General features: G+C 50.0%; 1 protein-coding gene across 1 annotated transcript; it reads left to right on the forward strand.

Annotated features, from left to right (window-relative positions):
• Positions 1 to 1,931: 1,931 nt before the first annotated feature.
• On the forward strand, positions 1,932 to 18,190 carry PMCA (plasma membrane calcium-transporting ATPase 3). Its single transcript, XM_029110666.1, has 10 exons — positions 1,932 to 2,044; positions 2,193 to 2,355; positions 2,520 to 2,907; positions 3,093 to 3,290; positions 4,733 to 4,813; positions 5,571 to 5,726; positions 5,868 to 6,829; positions 6,947 to 8,071; positions 11,511 to 11,654; positions 17,453 to 18,190. The coding sequence occupies exons 1-10, from the start codon at positions 1,932 to 1,934 to the stop codon at positions 18,188 to 18,190; spliced, it is 4,068 nt and encodes a 1,355-aa protein (XP_028966499.1).
• The last annotated feature ends 1,404 nt before the right edge of the window (positions 18,191 to 19,594 follow it).

Genomic DNA, 19,594 nt, shown 5'->3' on the forward strand with positions numbered 1-19,594 from the left:
GAAATACATGTACAAGCCGTTGTAATTCGCTCCCGTGACTCGTCCCGAACTTGCCACGGCGTGCAAAGAATCGCTATCTGTAGCTCATGGTCAAATACTGTTGGCTGGTTGTTTATAGCTCATCATGGGATTCGTTGTCATACTATCGGCAAGGTCTAGCATCTGAACGTTCGTTGAGAAAATGATAATAAAAACATGCAAGAGATATTCACGGTTCATTCTTCTTCGCAGGTCACCCGTATGTCGTCTCAATCGTTCCTGCCCCCGACAGCCTGCCAACTCACCTTGTTTAACAATCACTCCGGTGAGTTTCTTCTACTGAAGTCATTCCGAGATTTCTCCCACCGTCGAGTTAGCCCCCGGTCCGATTGTGCCCCGAAGACGGAACCCGCAAGTCTACAGGCGAAGGAATCCCCCTAGAACGTCTGCTGTCAAGCGATACCATGTATTGTTTCCAAACCCTCATGGGGAGACCTCTCGACGCGGGAGGGAGAATATTATTTTACCCTGAAGCTCGCCGACAACAACTTAATTCATCGGCTCAAAGCGCCATTTACGCCTCTGCCATGATGCGGTCCAGACCTTCGCTGCTGCCGCGGTGGCTCTGATGAGACAGAGAGATTCCGGACGCAAACCCGGCGGCGAACGCGTGAGAGTCTCCTCTTCGTAAAGATCGCTCAGCTGCCAAGAACAGCAGCGGCCGTTGCTAGAAGTCTTTAGTCTGGAGGAAGGCTGGTGGACATTTCCCCGAAGCTGCAGTCTGCTGAGATGCTGGTGTCGGTCATTCTGAACTCGGTTCCATCTGATGCCAGACGACCCAGCGCTCGAGCCGAGCTCGCTGAATAGCTCAGCCCGCGAATAGGTTATTCACAAGATATGCAAAACCCGTGGTTTCGAGAGCATTCGTCGAACTCGGCTTGTCGGTCGTCCTCGATCGTGATTTCAGGGAATCCTCATGCGAAGTGTCCCGGAGGCAAGGGAAGTTCTCATTCCGACCTCATCAGGAAGACTTTGATGTGGAGCTACATAGATACTGGAATTCAGAAATAGCGATTATTCGATTCTCCTTGCGGAGATTTTTGTTCTCCGCCGTCTGATTTGTGCCTGCTATCCTCTCCGAAGGTAATTGGAGTTTGCTTCGAGCTCGTTAAATCTCTCTCTCGGATCGAGGTCCGAACATAATCGTTATCTTCCTATCCTGTATCGGAGATGAAGGACGGGAACATCTCTCTCCGCGAACGCCAGTGAGCGGGGGAGCAACGATACACGTCTTCCGCTGATGAGCTCAACACGAAGGCAGCGCTGAGCCTCGACGATTGAGCGGGCGCTCACGGAGAACGCCGGTGGCGTTGTGACATCGGGGCCATGTGCTCATAGGTGGTTCAATCAAGGAAACCGCTCCGTGTTTTCCGGCATCTGCGGATCTTTCGAGATCCGGGACGACCTCCTGAGTTCTGAGACTGTAGAAATATTTAATCGGACTAGGGACGCTTCCATGACGAAGCTCGAGACGGTACGATAACGTTCTGACGGGAATTTCCTCTTTTAGTTGCAGGCAAAGTGGTCTACGAGGTTGTCGTCGATGGTTGAAGGCGAAGCGAAGGGCTCGAAACCTGTGACTCTCGTCTAACTATCGTGAAAACGGCCCAACGACTGCTTTCCTGCTCCGTTCTCCTCCTCGATAGTATCCCTGACCAAGGGAGCTCTGCCCTAACAAGACTGCCATTGGAAGACTGACCGATTGATCTGTCAGTCTGATTGTTTGACTGTATGATTGTTTGGAGATCACTTGAGGATCGTTTGTTTTATTGTGCTGAAGAAGAAGACTTCGAAGAAGAACAAGGAGGAGCGAGAGAAATTCTCGTCCGCTACGAGATAATATAATTCAATCCAATTGAGTCGAGTCAAGAAAAAAAATGACCGAACCGACCATGACGCAGTTCACTGTGTCAGTCCAACAGCTCCGCGAGTTGATGGAAACTCGTGGTCACGAAGCCATCCAGAGAATCGCCGATGATTACGGCGGAGTGCAAGAACTCTGCAAGTGAGTACCGAACAGCTCCCGTCGTTCATTCCTCCCACAGTCTCTCGTCATTACGTTTTGTCATCCACAGCGTGCTCTTCGCTCTTCGGCAACATATCTCCGCCGATAACAGTAGAGTTGGACAAAAATATTTTTTCTTCTCCCGCAGAAAACTCCTCACGTCACCTACGGATGGCCTTTCGGGTGACGCAGGAGACCTTGACGCACGCAAAAAGTTCTACGGCGCCAACTCAATCCCACCAAAACCGCCAAAAACCTTCGCCCAGTTGGTATGGGAAGCGTTGCAAGATATGACGCTTATCATTCTGCAGGTGTGTTCAGAGGCGAAAGCCCACCTTTCTCCTTCTACGTTGAAACCTCTCCCTTTCGCTTGACGTATACGAACGAATTCATGTGATGAATACGCCGGAACTCTCGACATTCTCGGCATGCCGTAGGTCATCGGTTCTCAAGACCTTCCATTCGTGGTTTCCAGGTGGCAGCTGTTGTCTCGTTGGTGCTGGCATTTATAAATCCAGAAGGCTCTGCAGAGCCGGAAGAAGAAAGTTTTCCCGGAGAAGGAGAAGGAAGCGACTCAGAAGCAAGCTGGATCGAAGGAGTCGCGATCCTGGTTTCGGTTATCATTGTTGTCCTGGTTACAGCTTTCAACGATTACACCAAAGAGAGACAGTTCCGAGGTCTCCAAAACCGCATTGAGCAGGAACACACGTTCGCTGTTATACGCAAAGCCGAATTGCTGCAGATCGGCGTGGCAGAACTCGTCGTCGGAGACATTTGCCAAGTGAAATATGGAGATCTTCTGCCAGCCGACGGCATAATCATTCAGTCGAATGATTTGAAAATCGATGAGTCTACTTTAACCGGTGGGTTTCCCCCCCCCCCGAGCTCGACCGACATATCACTCTCTATCATACTTTTGTGACGACAACTCAGAAGCGGAGCCGTGAAAAGCCTTTTGGATTAAAAGCGTTTCCCCCTTTTTTTTTCATGCCGCTTCCGTCGCATTGCCCTGCTTGACCGCATCGCTGTGATCCTCTCCGGCCCGCAGGCGAGAGCGATCACGTGAAAAAAGGTGAAAACTCTGACCCAATGCTGTTTTCTGGAACGCATGTGATGGAAGGATCAGGAAAAGTTCTTGTGACGGCCGTCGGTGTCAATTCTCAAGCGGGTATCATCCTCACGCTCCTCGGAGCTGCCGACAACGAGGGTGGCAAGGAAGGAGACAAAAAACCAAGAAGAAGGGTAAGCGCCCGGGAGGAAATCCGAAAGGATCAACGCTAGTTCGGGAGTAGCAGCGGTCGAGGTTGAGAAAAGCTGATTATTTTGATTAATCTCCGTTCGTTTGATCGCATTTTACTGCTTCCACATAGAGCCAGCAGACGGAAGAGAGTCGCCTCTAGTTCCCTCGTCTTTTCCCCCTGATTTAAATAAGAGCAGGATAGCTGTAGTGATAGCGTTTCTCCCCTCGGCAAAAGGCGGCATGCTTCCCTCTGTTCGCCGTCGCTGGTGCGGCCATCAATTGATGGATTCGTTTGATTCCCTCGGAATAGATATTCAGAATGATTGATCTTGATAGCTTGTTTAATCGGTTGTTCTATTGAAGTGCCGTTCCGTTTATTCCTCTAACGACTGACTGAGTGGTTTTTAGATTCATTGATTAATCTATCAGAGACCGACCGGCTGATTGATTGATTTATTCATTGATTGATTGCCATCTAGAGACTGTGATCGTTTCCTGAGACGCCGCAGAAAGACCGAGACGACTCGAATCAGTTCAATTATAGTAGTGATCGAGATATTACTAATCGCTAGTCGTAGTTGTAATACTGGTTCTGTTTCCCGCCCTTCTCTCTCTCTCTGTTGTGGTACGTTGATAATCTCATCTTACTCAACAAATCAGAAGCCAGGCATCCTCCTCGTGCTGCAAACACAAGTTCGCAAACGGCTGCCCAAGGTAGAAACTCACTTCAGAATAATTTCGATGTCCTCTGCGACTTGTCGTTCTGGTTGATCTTGATGTTGTCTCTCTGGTCTTGATCGACGCTGGTGTTGTCAATGCTCGATTCGTTGGTATCACCTTATGATCGGATGATTGTGTGCTCTTTCTCACGATCATTCATCCGCATTCTCACGTTCAGCAACATTTTATCCCAATTATTCTACCATCGATGGTTCCCAGCCCATATGATTGGTATTTGTCTTGTCAGAGGAGGTATGCGAAGTCAACTTTTTTTTTCGTATTTCCGCTGGTGAACATTCACGGAAAGCTTTCCATTCGATGCATAAATCAGCACTGCAGCAATTTCAAGACCTCGCTTGCTTTTGTCGGTAACCTGATGCTGATCAACGAGTGGGTCTCCCCAGCGCTGTCAAGCGAAGATTTTCGGAATGAGATCTGCCTAACCCATCTCGATTAGCATCATGACGAGAGAGCATCCGATAGTTTTCATCGTGATCTCTGCGACGATGGGGGAAGCGGCATGTTCGAGGCCCATCGATGGCTTTGAAGAGGGGGAGGTACAGGAAAGTGCGACTCTGCGTCCGATACCCATGCGTCTAGCATCGCTCGAGTCGCGCGAGCTCCGTACACAGTTTCACCGTCAAAACCAACATGAACATCGCGGGAATTTCCTTAAAGAACAGTGCTCGAATACAGTGGCAGCTCGTTAAGTTCGGTGGATATTTCAGCGGTTGGCCAACGGCGTCACAATGCTCAGACCGCGGACAGCGAAAATCATCAGGAATTGTCTCCGCTGACTTCAGGCCACGGTATTTTGTCCACGTCCAAATCTTCGTGGACCTCCCGGTCCGATCTGTCTCTGAAGCCGAAGCAAAGCAAAACTTTCTCCTAACAAACTCCTTCCATTTTCCTATTCGGCCCCAACTGTGGGGCTCCTTTACACGCTCACTCTCTGCCGTGGAAATGAAGATCTCGCTCCAAGCTTGAGTCACATTCGACATTCTGTCGGCGGTTCATGACATGCGAAGGAAAAAATGTTTTCCATCAATATTCTCAATAAACTCCCGGAATATGTCGGAGCCGCCGAGAATCACACGACGACTCGAATTATCAACATTTTCCACACGGTGACGGACACAGTGGGGTTGTTCAATCGGATTCGGTGTCGGGGCCGGTCAATCTTTGACAATATCGCCTCCTCTCTACCATCTGTCGTACGAGTCTCTCCTTCACCTGAATGTCTCTGAAGAGCTTGCCTGACTAAACTTTTGCTTGAGCATCCCTTTTTCGATTTCGTTTCGCATGCTGAATGTTGTGTAAACAGCTCGAGTGGGGACTCGTTGATTGAGCCGTGATCGATCGATGCACACCCCTCCTCCGGACGACTGTCCCATTCGCGCATCAATTCAGTCTTTGATCAATGATCGATGGACGGAATAACTCCATGATGTGACAGTACGATGGAGTCGACGGGTGTTGTTTTCGGTCGACTCGCTCGTCAACAATCATATGAGCTGCCTGTAAAAGCAATGCGGTTTTTCAAAAACGCAGTACGTACGATTTTAGATGAGGAAGCCGAAATCGGCATGCCAATGGCGGACCGATCGGATGCTGCGACCTCGCCCGTTCGTGAGCGAGATTCCGAAGAGGAAGCTCACCGGAAAGAGAAATCCGTTCTCCAAGCGAAACTTACCAAGCTCGCGATTCAAATCGGATATGTCGGTAAGTGCTCTCACGCGAATCTGATTATTATTAAATTCGATGTGCGAATAGTGTGTTTGATTTCCGTACGAAATAGACCTCGTACCCCTTGAAGCAACTCGGAGCGTTGAGCTTATCACCGAATATCTCTGTCGCTTACAGGTTCCGCGATCGCCGTTTTGACGGTACTGATTCTCGTAGTGCGACATCTGATCACGGTGTTCGTCGTTCACCAGAGATCTTGGGCAACTGGTGATACTCAACACATGGTGAATTGTTTCATCATAGGAGTGACCGTTCTTGTGGTTGCCGTACCAGAGGGTTTGCCGCTAGCCGTCACCCTCTCGCTCGCGTACTCGGTGAAGAAAATGATGAAAGACAACAATCTAGTTCGTCATTTGGACGCCTGCGAGACCATGGGGAACGCGACCGCTATTTGTTCCGACAAGACCGGAACGCTCACCACAAATCGCATGACCTGCGTGCAGAGTTTTGTCGCAGGCGTGCATCACAAATCCACTCCGAAGTACTCTGACCTTCCAGCAGCAGCCGCTGATAAAATCGTCAACGGTATTTCAGTAAACAGCGCGTATACAACACGTATCATACCACCGGAGCAGCCGGGAGAGCAGCCGAAGCAGGTCGGGAACAAGACAGAGTGTGCTCTTCTAGGATACGTTAACGATATCGGCAAAGACTACCAGAAGGTGCGCGACGACCTACCCGAAGAGCAGCTGTACAAAGTGTACACGTTCAACTCGGTGCGCAAATCGATGAGCACCGTTGTGAGACTGCCCAACGGCGGATTCCGAGTGTACACGAAAGGTGCTTCGGAAATCGTCCTCAAGAAATGCACCTCGATCCTCGGGAATAATGCCAAGCTATTGAAGTTCAGTCCTGAAGATCAAGATCGACTCGTACACGAAGTCATCGAGCCGATGGCCAGCAACGGTCTGCGAACCATCGGCCTCAGCTACAAGGATTACATCCCTGAGAGCGTTGAACGCACTGATAGTTCTCAAATTCTGTTCACCGAAGAGCCAAACTGGGACGATGAAGACGACATCGTTAGTGGACTCACTGCCGTCGCCATTTTCGGTATTGAAGACCCAGTCCGCCCAGAAGTGAGTAGAAACCTCTCGTCCTCCGCAAATCCTGGGGCCAGCGACGATCTTGGGGCCCCCGCTCGAGCCATCGATCGAGTTTTATTCGAAAGTACCTAAATCTCCGTTTGTCCGCAGGTGCCCGAGGCTATTCGAAAGTGTCAGCGCGCAGGAATAACTGTGCGCATGGTGACCGGAGACAATGTGAACACTGCCCGCTCGATCGCCCTGAAGTGCGGTATCATCAAACCGACGGACGACTATCTCGTGTTGGAAGGAAAAGAATTCAATCGAAGAATTCGAGACGCCAACGGCGACATTCAGCAGCATCTCATCGACAAAGTGTGGCCCCGACTGCGCGTGTTGGCACGATCGTCTCCGACCGACAAATACAACCTCGTCAAAGGGATAATCGACAGCAAGATCAGCGATAATCGGGAAGTGGTCGCAGTAACGGGAGACGGGACCAACGACGGACCCGCGCTGAAGAAGGCCGATGTCGGCTTCGCCATGGGCATCGCCGGCACTGACGTCGCAAAAGAAGCGTCGGATATCATTCTGACCGACGACAACTTCACGTCGATCGTCAAGGCCGTCATGTGGGGACGGAACGTTTACGATTCAATTGCCAAGTTCTTACAGTTCCAGCTGACTGTGAACACAGTCGCCGTCATCGTTGCGTTCACGGGTGCGTGCGCAATCGAAGACAGTCCCCTCAAAGCCGTACAGATGCTCTGGGTCAACCTCATCATGGACACTCTTGCCTCGCTGGCTCTCGCTACCGAGCTGCCGACACCGTCGTTACTGTTGAGAAAACCCTACGGTCGAACCAAGCCTCTGATTTCGCGAACAATGATGAAAAACATCCTCGGCCACGCAATCTACCAACTGTTCGTGATTTTCATGCTGCTCTTCTTCGGGCCAAATATATTCGGCTTCGAAAACGGCATGGGCACTCGAGTATCCGAGCACTTCACAATGATCTTCAATACGTTCGTCATGATGACGCTTTTCAACGAGATCAACGCTCGGAAAATCCACGGAGAACGGAACATTTTCGAGGGCCTATTCACCAACCCGATCTTCTACTGTATACTGATAATTACGGCGATCGCCCAGTTTTTTATTATCCAATACGGAAGCGTGTTCTTCCAAACGAAAGAACTCTCTCTCAGTCAATGGCTGTGGTGCATCTTCTTCGGATGTGGTACCCTCGTGTGGGGACAATTCATCACCTGTATCCCAACGAAACGAATTCCTAAGGTGAGTTCTCACGGTAGTCTGCCCCAACGTTGTCACACTTCTATGTACGAGCCGAACTCGGCACTAGTAGTCAGATGATTCACGGCTTAATATTGATCCGCAACCGGAACTAGAGATATCCTGTCTGTGTGTCCGAGCGTGTGGAGATTCACGAATCGCTGGCCTGGCTCATGGGAATGAAAGTGAGCGTTTGCGTCACCATTCTCAGCCACACTCGCTACGCACAAGAATGTATGTCGTGGGTAGGGGGTGGGGGCGGGTAGTTGCTTTGGCGGTTCAGCGAGAATCCGGGGCGGCTCAGAGCGTCCTGCGAACTTTGACTCTTGGTACTTATCGAGCGGGAATCACGGAGCTCAATGACGGTAGTCCCGTAGTGAATGAGACTCATCGGACAGGATGTGGGAACAAGCTGTAGCGACGACAGCGGAAGCAGCCGCAGCAGTGAAAGAGATCGATATTCTTCGGCCCTCTGTGGCTTCGACGCTGCAGTAGTTGCCTAGAGAAAAGAAGTCAATGCGAAGACGATCTTCTTTTGCAGACTCCTGAAGCGACCGTTGTGTAAGCCAACTATACAAAGTCCCAGTCAATACTGAGAATCAGTTCAGTTACTCTTTCACATACCTGCTACCGGGAAACGGGTTCACTTTTTTGAGTAACTCGCACAGTTTTTTCAAAGAGTCTTAGGGTTTCGTTTTTCGAATTCTGCGGACTGTGGTGAGAGATTCTGCGATTGCAGACACACCGGGTAATGACAGAGGCGTCAATCAAAGATCAAGAGAAGATCAGTTGATAGTGAAGTCCCCGTCAAAGCTTCGAGACACAAGTCAGAGTGCGTTGTAATCAGTGAGACCGCACGTCGTCGTTTCGTGCTGCCGAGCGGAGCCCTGCCGGGGAGAAACGAGCCTCACGAGCTCCGGAATGGCCATCCGACCGTCGATGGCCGAGAGGATGAAGACGATGATGACTAGGGAAAGAAACTCTGGTCCATCATTCGACCTAATCGTTCGACTGAATCAACTCAAACGGGGGATAGATGATGCTTCACCTATGCTACCGATCAACGAGACCCGATCGAGCGCACGGAAATCTTGTTCCTGTTGCGAACTCTCGTGATCCGTCATCGGGCCACGGCCGTCGAGTCTTCGGTCTCATTCGAGGCAGGTGCCGCGATCGTTGCGAGACATTCAGACGAACAGAGACATCATGGAGGGCAACTTTATGATCAGACGGTCTCCGGCAGCAGGCCGGAATCCGGATCGCAGGCATCACTCCTTCCGAGCGAAGAAAACTCATCGAGAGACCTGTGAAAGCAAGGACAGCGACCGTCTGAAAGCAGTGAACTACCGATTCCCGAGCGTGGTCAGTTGAAGATATGGTGAATCATGCCGCGATTTTGTGCATTACACAAGCTGGTTGATCAATGGTTGGTTGATTGACCATTTGGCAATGATCGCTGCCTTTAGATCTCCCTCTCGAAATAGGAAGCCTAATCGTGCAGCCGGCTAGCGGGCTGGTCGGCCGGTCGATTGATTGACTGGCTGGTCGACCGATCGATTGATTGATTGATTGATTGACTGACTGGCTGACTGACTGATTGATTGACTGAGATTTAGATTTTGAGATGTAGAGGCTGACTCGGACAGATGCTCCCATTTTTATTGTTCTGATGATGATGCTGATTTACTAGCGCTGCCGCTGGCTATATTAGCGGTTGAATGAATGATTGAATTATTTTATCCATTCGCCATATGATCGACTGATCAGTGGTAGATTAATCGAATATCCCATCTATGAGTCGATAAACAAGAACAGCCTCGGTCTCATTGGCCTGTTCGACTGGTGATTCGATTGATCGACAGGTGGGTCGATCGATTGATCGATCGATCCACAACAGGGTCTCTGAAGGCTATGCGGGACATGGAACGCGTAAAGGACACCATCGATCGTGTGTATGATTAATGAATGAAGAATGCTTCGAGTGCCGATGCGAATGTGCAAGAGGCGACGAGAGAACCGCTCAATCATTCTCGCATTTATTCATCGCTCCATCGACTTCAGTCTTCGCTAAACTTTCAGTTCCTTCCCCTGGTCCGAGTGTACGATAATCCGGGAATCCACCGTTGTTTTGATCTTTCGCCCCCGCTCTCTTTCGAAACCTTCATTTATTATTTTCCGATGCTCGGAGACGGGGCTCATGATCACTTCCTGCTGTCCGTTCTCGGCTCGGAGTTTCCCACCCAATTTCGTTACTGCCTAATTTGGAAGTATGGGAAACTTCTGCGTACCTTGCACTTGCCGATCGAACTCTGTCGTAAAGCATAGTCGGATGATTCGCGAGCCACGAGCTACCCGTAATTGAATCCTGCGCTCGAAGAAGCGAGGAGGAAATCTCCCGATTTCGTCAAGATCTCGGTGCCGGAAGGAAATACCACCGAACACGACCTTGAGACCTCGGATAGTCTCTTTCCTATTGTGATGAGCGTACGCTCAGATTCGAGAACTTTTCGAGATCGATTGAGCAACTGCTCATTCATCCGAACGACACAAGAAATCCTCCGACCGGTCAAGCGTGAACTTGTGTCAAGTCGATTACCTCATCATTGACGACGACGGATTGAACTGGATCGGATTCGTCTCGGCGGGAGTGCAAGCAATGGCAGTTATACTCGATCCTAGTCATTACCATAGGTTGTTTGATTGATGATTCCGAATCGCAATGACAAACCAACGGAGAATCTATAAGATTCGTTGTGTTGGGTTTTTATTATTTCTTCGTTTTCAAATGACGTCTGCGTTACTTGGATTGAGTTTCCCGTTCCTATCTCTCGATCTATCGTCATCCAGCACCACATAATGTGGTGATTGTCGTTCATCTCGTTAATTTAATCAAGGTCGCCTTGACCCGATAGACTAGTGGCTTATTAAACCTTCATGATGACTCTTGTAGCTAAGTGGATTGAGTTTATCATCGCGCAGTAGTAAGCAGACGGTTCTAGTTCAATCGAGCCGACGATCGAAAGCACCACCTCGTTCCGTCAGCCGCCACTTCTTTGCCCCTGTCTTTCTGCTCGCTAATAATCCGCGGAGAGTTTGCGCAGAAATCTAAACTTCTAAACTCGTTCTAGATGCGGCTGTAAGACATCTCTGTTACATTAAACTCTGCCATGAGCAAGCTTCTTGTTGTTATCTTGAACAGTGCAGTCTGTCTGCAGCAGCAGCAGCAGCGAGCCCAATTCTATCGAAAACGTACTCTTTTTGAGTTCTAGCGCTTTAACCCTCGAAGGCCTTGTCTCCGGGTTAAGGAATGATCTGAAGATCAGTCTATCGTTTCCTTAGTGGATCTTATAGGTTCTCAGTTGCTACTTCTACGGCTTTGCCGGTTCGGATAGACAGTTGCCGCGGCCGCATCCGATCGAGACTAATGTATATTTTTTTATAGACTTTCACATGGGGCTCTGGCCCGGTGGAAGAACACGCCCATTCGTCCCTCGTGGAAGATGGTTCTTCCGGATCCCTTTCTCAGGATGTCAAGCGGACTGGACAGATCCTTTGGATTCGAGGACTCACCCGTCTCCAAACTCAGGTATGTGGATTATTTGGTTTCGCTTTGGTCTCCCTCCTCCCGAAGACGAAGCTACTACTTAGGCGCGTGCAGATGACTCCAGAGTACCGGCCGTGTCCATCGTGCGTGCATCTCTCACACTCTCTCGTGCACCCACGCGAACGACGGTATAACTCTTTGAGGCCCGAGGCATCAACTGACGAAACGATCCATTGGTCCGAACAATCCGATTGATTGATCGGCAGATCGTCGAACTACAGATCGATTGATTGATTGATGGATTGATTGATTGACTCCCAGCAACACTCTAACTAATTGATTGATTGGCTGATCCGTTGTCTGTGGGTTGGTCGATCGTTGGGCCGGCCGGTACACCCCTTGGCTCGTAGTGTGGCCACGATTTTCACTCGTTCACCCATGCAGTGTCCATCTCCAGCTGTGAATCCGTGTGAACTCTATCGATCCACATTACTAATCAATCAAGCCAAGTTTCGAATCTCTACTCTCTAACTGGAAATGATGATCCCGATCTGATTCGATGTCCCACTGCACATTTAGTTTAGTTTCGCTGCACAGAAACCGAACAAAAGAAGAGGAAACCTAAACTGATCAGTGGAAGTGCCCGCAAAAAATGCTAAAAGTTTTTCGTCGATTTTTCAATGACGTGTTTCGTCCCGTCCTCGGTGGCGCTTCTGGCGAATATATGGTGGCGGTGACGCTTCCTCGTAGACGTCGGGACGCTGAGTTTTCGTTTGCGAGCCAGAGTCCACCAGGCTGGTTTTGTTTTTGATTTGATTCATTGGTCTATTCATTCAGTGATCCATTAATAATCATGTCGATGATGATGACGGTGATCATCATGTTGCTGCTGGTGGTGATGATGATTATGATGATCGGAAACCTCTTAGCTTCCAGTTTGTCTTCCCCACTCACTGTCTAGTCCCTGTCCTTCCACGATTCGGGAATGTTTTCGTCTTATCTTTAACTCTGCATTGTGTCGACGAGCACAATCAATCGACTTCCAAGTACCACTATCGCTCCCAGAACTATTACCAACTAATTATTGAGCTATCCCGATTGTTGGTACCTTTCACGACAATGACAACGACTCAGACCGAAAGATTGACTTGACGATTCGAGAGAGAATTACTCGCATCACAAGCCCGACATCCGCGACTGTCAGATGCTGTCGCTCCTCTAGAACGAACGGCGCGATGAAAGAAAGACGCGATTGCCCGATTGCCCGATTGTTGACCACTGACCTTGGGAGGGATGGGACGTTGAGCTGATACTTTATAACGAGATCGTCGGCACTGATCGCCTATCGATTCGAGGCCCAGTTCTGCCCTGGGATCGATTGCTGGCTGGTTAAGATGATTATAGATCGGAGAAGAAGTTAGGTTTCCGACGGTTGGAGCCGTCATCAGTCCGGGATGAATCGGAGAAGACAGGGATCTCCCGGACTTGAAAAACAATCTCAGGAATGATTCCTCGTTGTCTGTCCATACTCGGACACCCCACATGCCCGCCTTGGCGCGTTGATGATTGAGCCGCTCCACAAATTCGAGCACCTGGGATACCGTTCTGAGGTGCTGCTAGCGATGAGGATGTTGGTGATGATGACGACGACGAAGATTCTGAGTGGAATTCGCCGCGATCCCTGCATCGGTGGAAGGAAAAATAGCAAACGGGTTTCTGTTACTCTGGTGGCTATAGTGAAGATGCTTGCTCGTGGGGACGGACGTGTGGAGTAGAGCTGGTCTAGCGTGATTGATTTCATGGACTTCGAGTGATGGATCGACTGACCGACAGGATGAGTGATGACTGCTCAGTAGATCAGATGAATCGATTGCACATTGATCAGAAACAAGCACTGCGGGATCACTCTTTATCGTCGCCTCGGCAATATGTAAATCGCTGGCAAAGATGGCTGAGTAGAATCAAATCAGTTGCTGGTCTCATTGCTCCGAGGACTTACACATCCTCCCTGATCAGAGCGGTTCCCCACGATGGTCGTCTCTCAAGACATTGTCGTTTCTCCGCCCCAACGATATCGTTCACACTAATTAATTAAATGAATAACGTATTCGATGTTCTCTCCTCCGTTGTTGTTGTTGTCGTTGTGACCTCTTGATTGATCTGATTGATTGTTCGATGGTTGCACTCACTGACCGACAATGAAGTGACTGACTGACTGACGATGATTTGCTCTAATTCGCGCATGCCATCATGAAGGCACACATAGAAGGCTCGGTATCAGACCCTATCCGAATCTGAGTGCGTCAGCTACCGCAACAACGACTTCTACGACGTCGTCATCTGCCGCTGCCACCGCTGTTCTACTGCCACTTCTCCTACTACTACTCTACTACTTCTCCTGCTGCTACGACGATGACGAGCATTCTTCTTTCCTCGTTTTGTCCTCTGTAATCTACTTCCGCTTCCGTCAGTCCGTTCGTTGCTCTTCTACTAAAGCCCGCTCTGTGAGTTGATCTCCTTAACATCTGCGGACGTTCCGTCTCTTCTGCTAGTGCTTTTCCACCCCGACCTCTCATTCTGGAGCTAACCCTCCCTCCCCCTGCCCTCTCATCTTCTTATTGTGGCTGTGAAACCTTTCTCTTGCCTCCGTTGATATCATGACCGATCGTTGATAGGAACGCGATACTTGATGTCGTGCGTGCATGATCGACCGATACACACTTTCGTCCATTCTCGCGCTCGGAACACGGAGCTCAGGAAACGACCGCGAGTAGGAAACTTGACATCTAGCGGAAATGTACACTGTCATTCACCGTGGATTACTGTGCATCTAGGAGATGATACCTTCTGATATGAATCAGCCGGCTCGCGCATAAAGTCCTGGATTATCTATGTTGTGTTTCCCCCTCCCTGAATCCTGTGGGATGCTCTCTATGTGAGACTGGGTGTTTGTACGAAGATATGCCCCGGGTCCTCCCAAAGCTCTTCCACGTTACTCCATGAACCATAACGCAACCAAGTCGAGTCTGTGATAAACCTCATTCCTGTGCCTGGCTCATTCAATATGGTAGTTTTCGCAGCTAAGCTCGTGAGCTATCAGTGATATGCACCGGCTTCCCAGGGCCGATGCCACTCTGGAACACCACACTATTGTTCATGCCGCAATATCCTACACGGAGCTCTCCCTAGGCTCCAATTTGAGTCCCCGAATCATCCACAAACTCCGCCGCTTACTCTTTCTCTTGGTCCGACTTCGGACATTATCGGCCGTCCCTCCGAACATTGAAGTGTCCACGAGTCGATTATGCGTCTCGGGAATATACCGGGGAGAAGCGTGAATGCGGCTTCCGTGTGAGCTATGATCTCCCGTGCCTAAGTCTGTGTAGCGTTTGTCTACGTCCGCTCGCTCTGGTCATTGGGTTTGTTTGTTCAGGACGTGCATCAAGTATGACTGGACTAGGCGTTTGAGCACGGTCTCTGTTCCCGTATGAGTATCCATCTCACTTTCCGGAAACATATGGGACAGCTCGATCCCCCCACAACTCCATTCCTCTGTTCATTGTCAGTTCTGACTTGGAGCGTTCAAGCTTCCTAGCGGTCGCGATCATCGGAGTGAACATCCATCATCTAACCGTGAAGCGTTGAACTCACTCGAACGGTGTGATCTTGCTAACTGCTCGTGGCATTTTCCTTTTCTTGACGTGTTTCAACATGTCCAATTCGCTGGATATCCCAATCGGTTGTGATTCCGGAGCAAGACGATCGGAAGAACCACAGGTCCGCCGGTAAGCGTTGAAACGTTTTTTCCTCCAAGGGCTCGAATCCCGCCATCTGCCCAGGAGAGCACGGTTCCAGAGGCTCGCTCGGATCTATAGGGAAATCGCAGTCATCGTTCTGACGCCAGGAGTCAATTCCCTTTGCTGACGCCGACTCCATCACCTCCTCGGCCATTCGACTCTAGATATCGCCAAGGGGAATTGACAGAAGTCGAGAAGTCGACGCGACGGGGACATCAGAACCTATCATAAGAAAACAATCCAGACAACCTGTATCATATGGTTTGAGGGTGTAACTCTAGTAGTTCCTGTTTAGCAAGATCACCGCCTTCCGACCTTACACTCAATCCGGTGTCGTTTCCTTAACTGCGTTCTACTCTGGGTCACAAAGGTTATTGGCTCGTTCCTCTTCCTTGAGTAGGTATGCGGACGGGTTCCTAGCTGTCGTTCATGTTGTTCGTCATTGATAACCTGATCAAATAAATGTTGCCGTACCAAATGTTCAGGTGGTTGTTTCGATGTGTGGTGTTCCTACTACGTGTGTGGTCCTGCTCCGTCGACTTAATCCCTCCCAGAGCCCGGTCTTGGTCAAGTGCTCGCTACCCAGAGGCGTTCTCGTATGGGGAACCGAGCCCTGAAATTCGAGCCGGATGCATGGTTGAGGCCTTGGAAAGAAATTTCTCAGAATATTCTGAATTCGCCACGGAATTTCCGAGGCATGCATTCTTGTGCTGATTTGCATCCTTGACCTCTTCCCGGATTGTGCGGATATTCCCTGGATCTAGGGAGGCACGATTCCCGTCGGAAGTCCTCTGTAGCGCGCAGACGGTTTCCCGAGGAATAGTTGCGTGTATCCTGAGGTGGCGCTTCGCGTCAGTCTCCTCGCGCAGAGAGCACCACCTGCTGGTGCGTCCATCGCCTTCAATGAGTTCGTCTCTCCCTAAGAGATGTTCTCTAGCGATATTCCCTAGGGTCAGCGAGAACGAGACTGTGACGCTCGGAATATTTCCAAGAGCTCAGAGATTGAGGATTGATCCCTTTCGACTTGAGATGTGCCGAGCTCCGGCCATTTGACCCGTTCGGAATCCTTCATCGAGAATCCATTGGTGTATCGATCAGCTACCGGGTCGATAATGTCACCGGAACTCCGGCCCGGCTCCTCGAATCATTCAGTGAGTAGAATCTCACACGAATCTCCAGCGGCATCAGTCCCCGTTCGGACGGGGCGGCATGCGGGGAGGGTCCGTGAATCTCTCCCTGCCGGGCAGTATTTCTTCGTCGGCGTCCGGTTCCAAAGAGAGCGCACTCAGTTGGCCCGCGAACTCTCCCCACCTTTGCCATAACCGAATCACTCGGAGGGAGCCATAAAAAGACAGAAACCAACAATTGGAGAATTCGGTCGCGGTCGCTACTCAACCCGATCTTCCCAATCCACTTCCCCCTCGCCCATTTCGTTTCCTCACCTCTCAGTCGCTCTATTTTCCTACGTCACGTGCCTCCTTCGATTCCTCTATCACATCGTCGAGTTCCTTCCGGAGTTTGCTACCTCTCCCCTGATTCCTCCACCAAATCGCCGAGTTCCCTTCCGAAATTCGGCTACTTGTTCCCTTCATCGGAATCAACTCCTCCATCGACTCGGTGAACCCAGTCTCGTTCTGATTGTTCTTCTTTTGTTTTTTGAAAGTTTTCTCTCTCGCATATTTTGGAGATTTTCGCAGATTTTTTGCGGGCTACGGCTTTCAGAGGCTAGTCGAAGCAAAGCTGTTGGCAGAGCGCATAGCTGTTTAGCGGAGTCGAGAGGCTTTTGAAGTGAATGTGCCTAGCGAAATGATCCATGCATTGGGGATTGCTCATGATTGGCAAATGACTCCGACAATGAATGAATGACTCGGCGAATGATCAAGCAATGATGAATGGGAGGGTCATTGATTGATTGATTGATTGACTTGATCCTGCGGAACAGTAGTTTTTTTTAGGCAAGAAAAAGCAAAGAGGAAGAGTTCACAAGGTTCATTGAAGTAGCATTCACCGACAAGAGACTAACTCTGATCTCGTTCACGACAGCTTCGAGTTGTGAGGGCTTTCAAAAGCACCCTTGAAGACATGGAAGACAAACGTAGTGTACACAGCGTCCACTCCCTCCACAGTATCCGAAGTTCCCGTTCTCATCCCAAGCAGCTGAGTTCTATTGCTGATCAGGACGAACACGCGTCGTCCCGCGCAAGCACTTCACCGCCTCATACCGCCGCTTCGAAGACGTTTGTTGACAAAGCCAGCTCGCCGCTGACAAGCCCAACATTGCAGTCACCAATGGCTGTCATCTATCCGACAGGCTACAGACCCGTCGAACAGGCGATGCCCCCCGCAAGTTCTATCGCAGCAGCTGCTACGACGACAAGTGCTCATAGTAAAGTTCCTCCGTTGCCACCAGTTCGTCACACCGCTGGCCTTAGCAACAACAATAACATCAATAACAACAACAACAATAATTGCAATAGCAGCAGCAACAACAACAATTGCAACAGTAATGTAGCCATGAACAATAATGGCCGCTTGAACCATATGGCACCGCGGTCGCCCCCTGCCACCACTGGCGCGGCCCAAACTGGCATCTCGTCCCCGCAGTCGCCGCAATCGATCGCCAGTTCGGGCTCTTCGAGTTCGATATCGTCTGCGTCGGACCGAGGAGGTCCTGTAATGTCACCTCTGTCACAAGGATATCACTTGCTCACCGAACCCGCCGATGGGAGTCAGACGCCCCCAAACGGTGGTCCTTCGAAACTCCACGAGACCAGCATATAACTATGATGATGATGATGACGAGGAAAGTGCTGCATGGGAAAATGGATGCAAATTGTTCCTCCACGTGTAATTGACTTCTCGTCCGTGCGCTTATTCGCTCGCTCGCTCGCTCCGTCGTCCATCCACCAGCCCGTCGGCTGGCAATCCAGCCAGACACGCTTCCACCTCGAGGACTCCTATCCGAAAATTGTACCGGGCACTATTGCCCACCCTGAACGAAGGAACTCTTATGTTGGGATTCCCGCCCATGGTGTGTTAGGTGGGTCGACGAGCGGCACGCAGGCGAGCGAGCGAGCAAGCAGAATGAACAGACGTGGAGACCAACAAGAGGGAAGAAAAACAAACAAACAGAATGACAAACAAGACAAAACCCCAGTTAGAAGCCAAGTGCCTAATTGGACGGAGGTGTTATTCAAGGATCATCTATGCCGATTCTTGCTCACACCTTTTCCTCGTTCTCTCATCGTTTTGCAATAAAACGCATTGCTCACAGCAGAAACGACAAGTCAGAATGTCAGTCAGGCAACAAGGTAACAAACTAAACCAACAAACAAGAAAACAGAAGCCCGATAGACGAATGTTATAAGATACACCTATTCAAACAACAAACAAACTTATCTTTCTAGTATCGATGGTATAACCTCGACGAATTGCCTCCTTGTATCCGCATCTATCAGGTTTCCTACTCTCACTCTCTCTCTCCCTTCATTCAATGCTCGACGCGCATTATTCGTATGATCTCTGAATCAATCAATATTTCTCAAAGAGACCTCCCTGCACCGCCGCGGACCTCTTTCTAGACAAGCGAATTTCTCTGACAGACTTGAAGTTGGATAGATCACACAGACGCACCGAATAAAACAAGTCTTCAATGCGTGTCTTTTGAGACGAATATGCGTCAACTACGAGCGAGAACTACCGCGTTAGGCAGCTGGAACCCAGCTCACTGGAATAAGTCAGATAGAGCGAAACTTGGGAAGTCATCCCTGGTTAGATTTTGCATTCTTACCTACCCTACATCCACCTCTATCGAGCTCAAGTCAACGCAATCAAGATCTTGTCTCTGTATGAATTTCATCTTTGGGAAGAGAGCTGGAAGAGAATTTAGGACATTCTGCTAACAAGGAGATCGCCGCGGCTTTCAAAACCGCTATCGCAGTCGCCAAATTAGTCGATTAAGCAACGAGCCAGTAACCTAGGCTTCCGCGGGCTCGCCATTGACACCAGTACTGAGACTTCCGGCGCCACCCAGTTTGCCTTCGCCGGCCATCCGATCTCCATTGAGCGAGACGAACAAAATTCTGGTTGGCGATCGAGTGAATCCGCTTGCGTTATGTCGCGAGCGCTGCGAGATGGTGGCGCCGGTCGCGACCGAGTCGGTCCATCAAACATCCGAGGTCTAAG

The sequence above is a fragment of the Galendromus occidentalis genome, unplaced genomic scaffold, assembly GCF_000255335.2.
Source record: "Galendromus occidentalis unplaced genomic scaffold, Mocc_1.1 scf7180000076951, whole genome shotgun sequence".
Taxonomy (NCBI): Eukaryota; Metazoa; Arthropoda; class Arachnida; order Mesostigmata; family Phytoseiidae; genus Galendromus; species Galendromus occidentalis.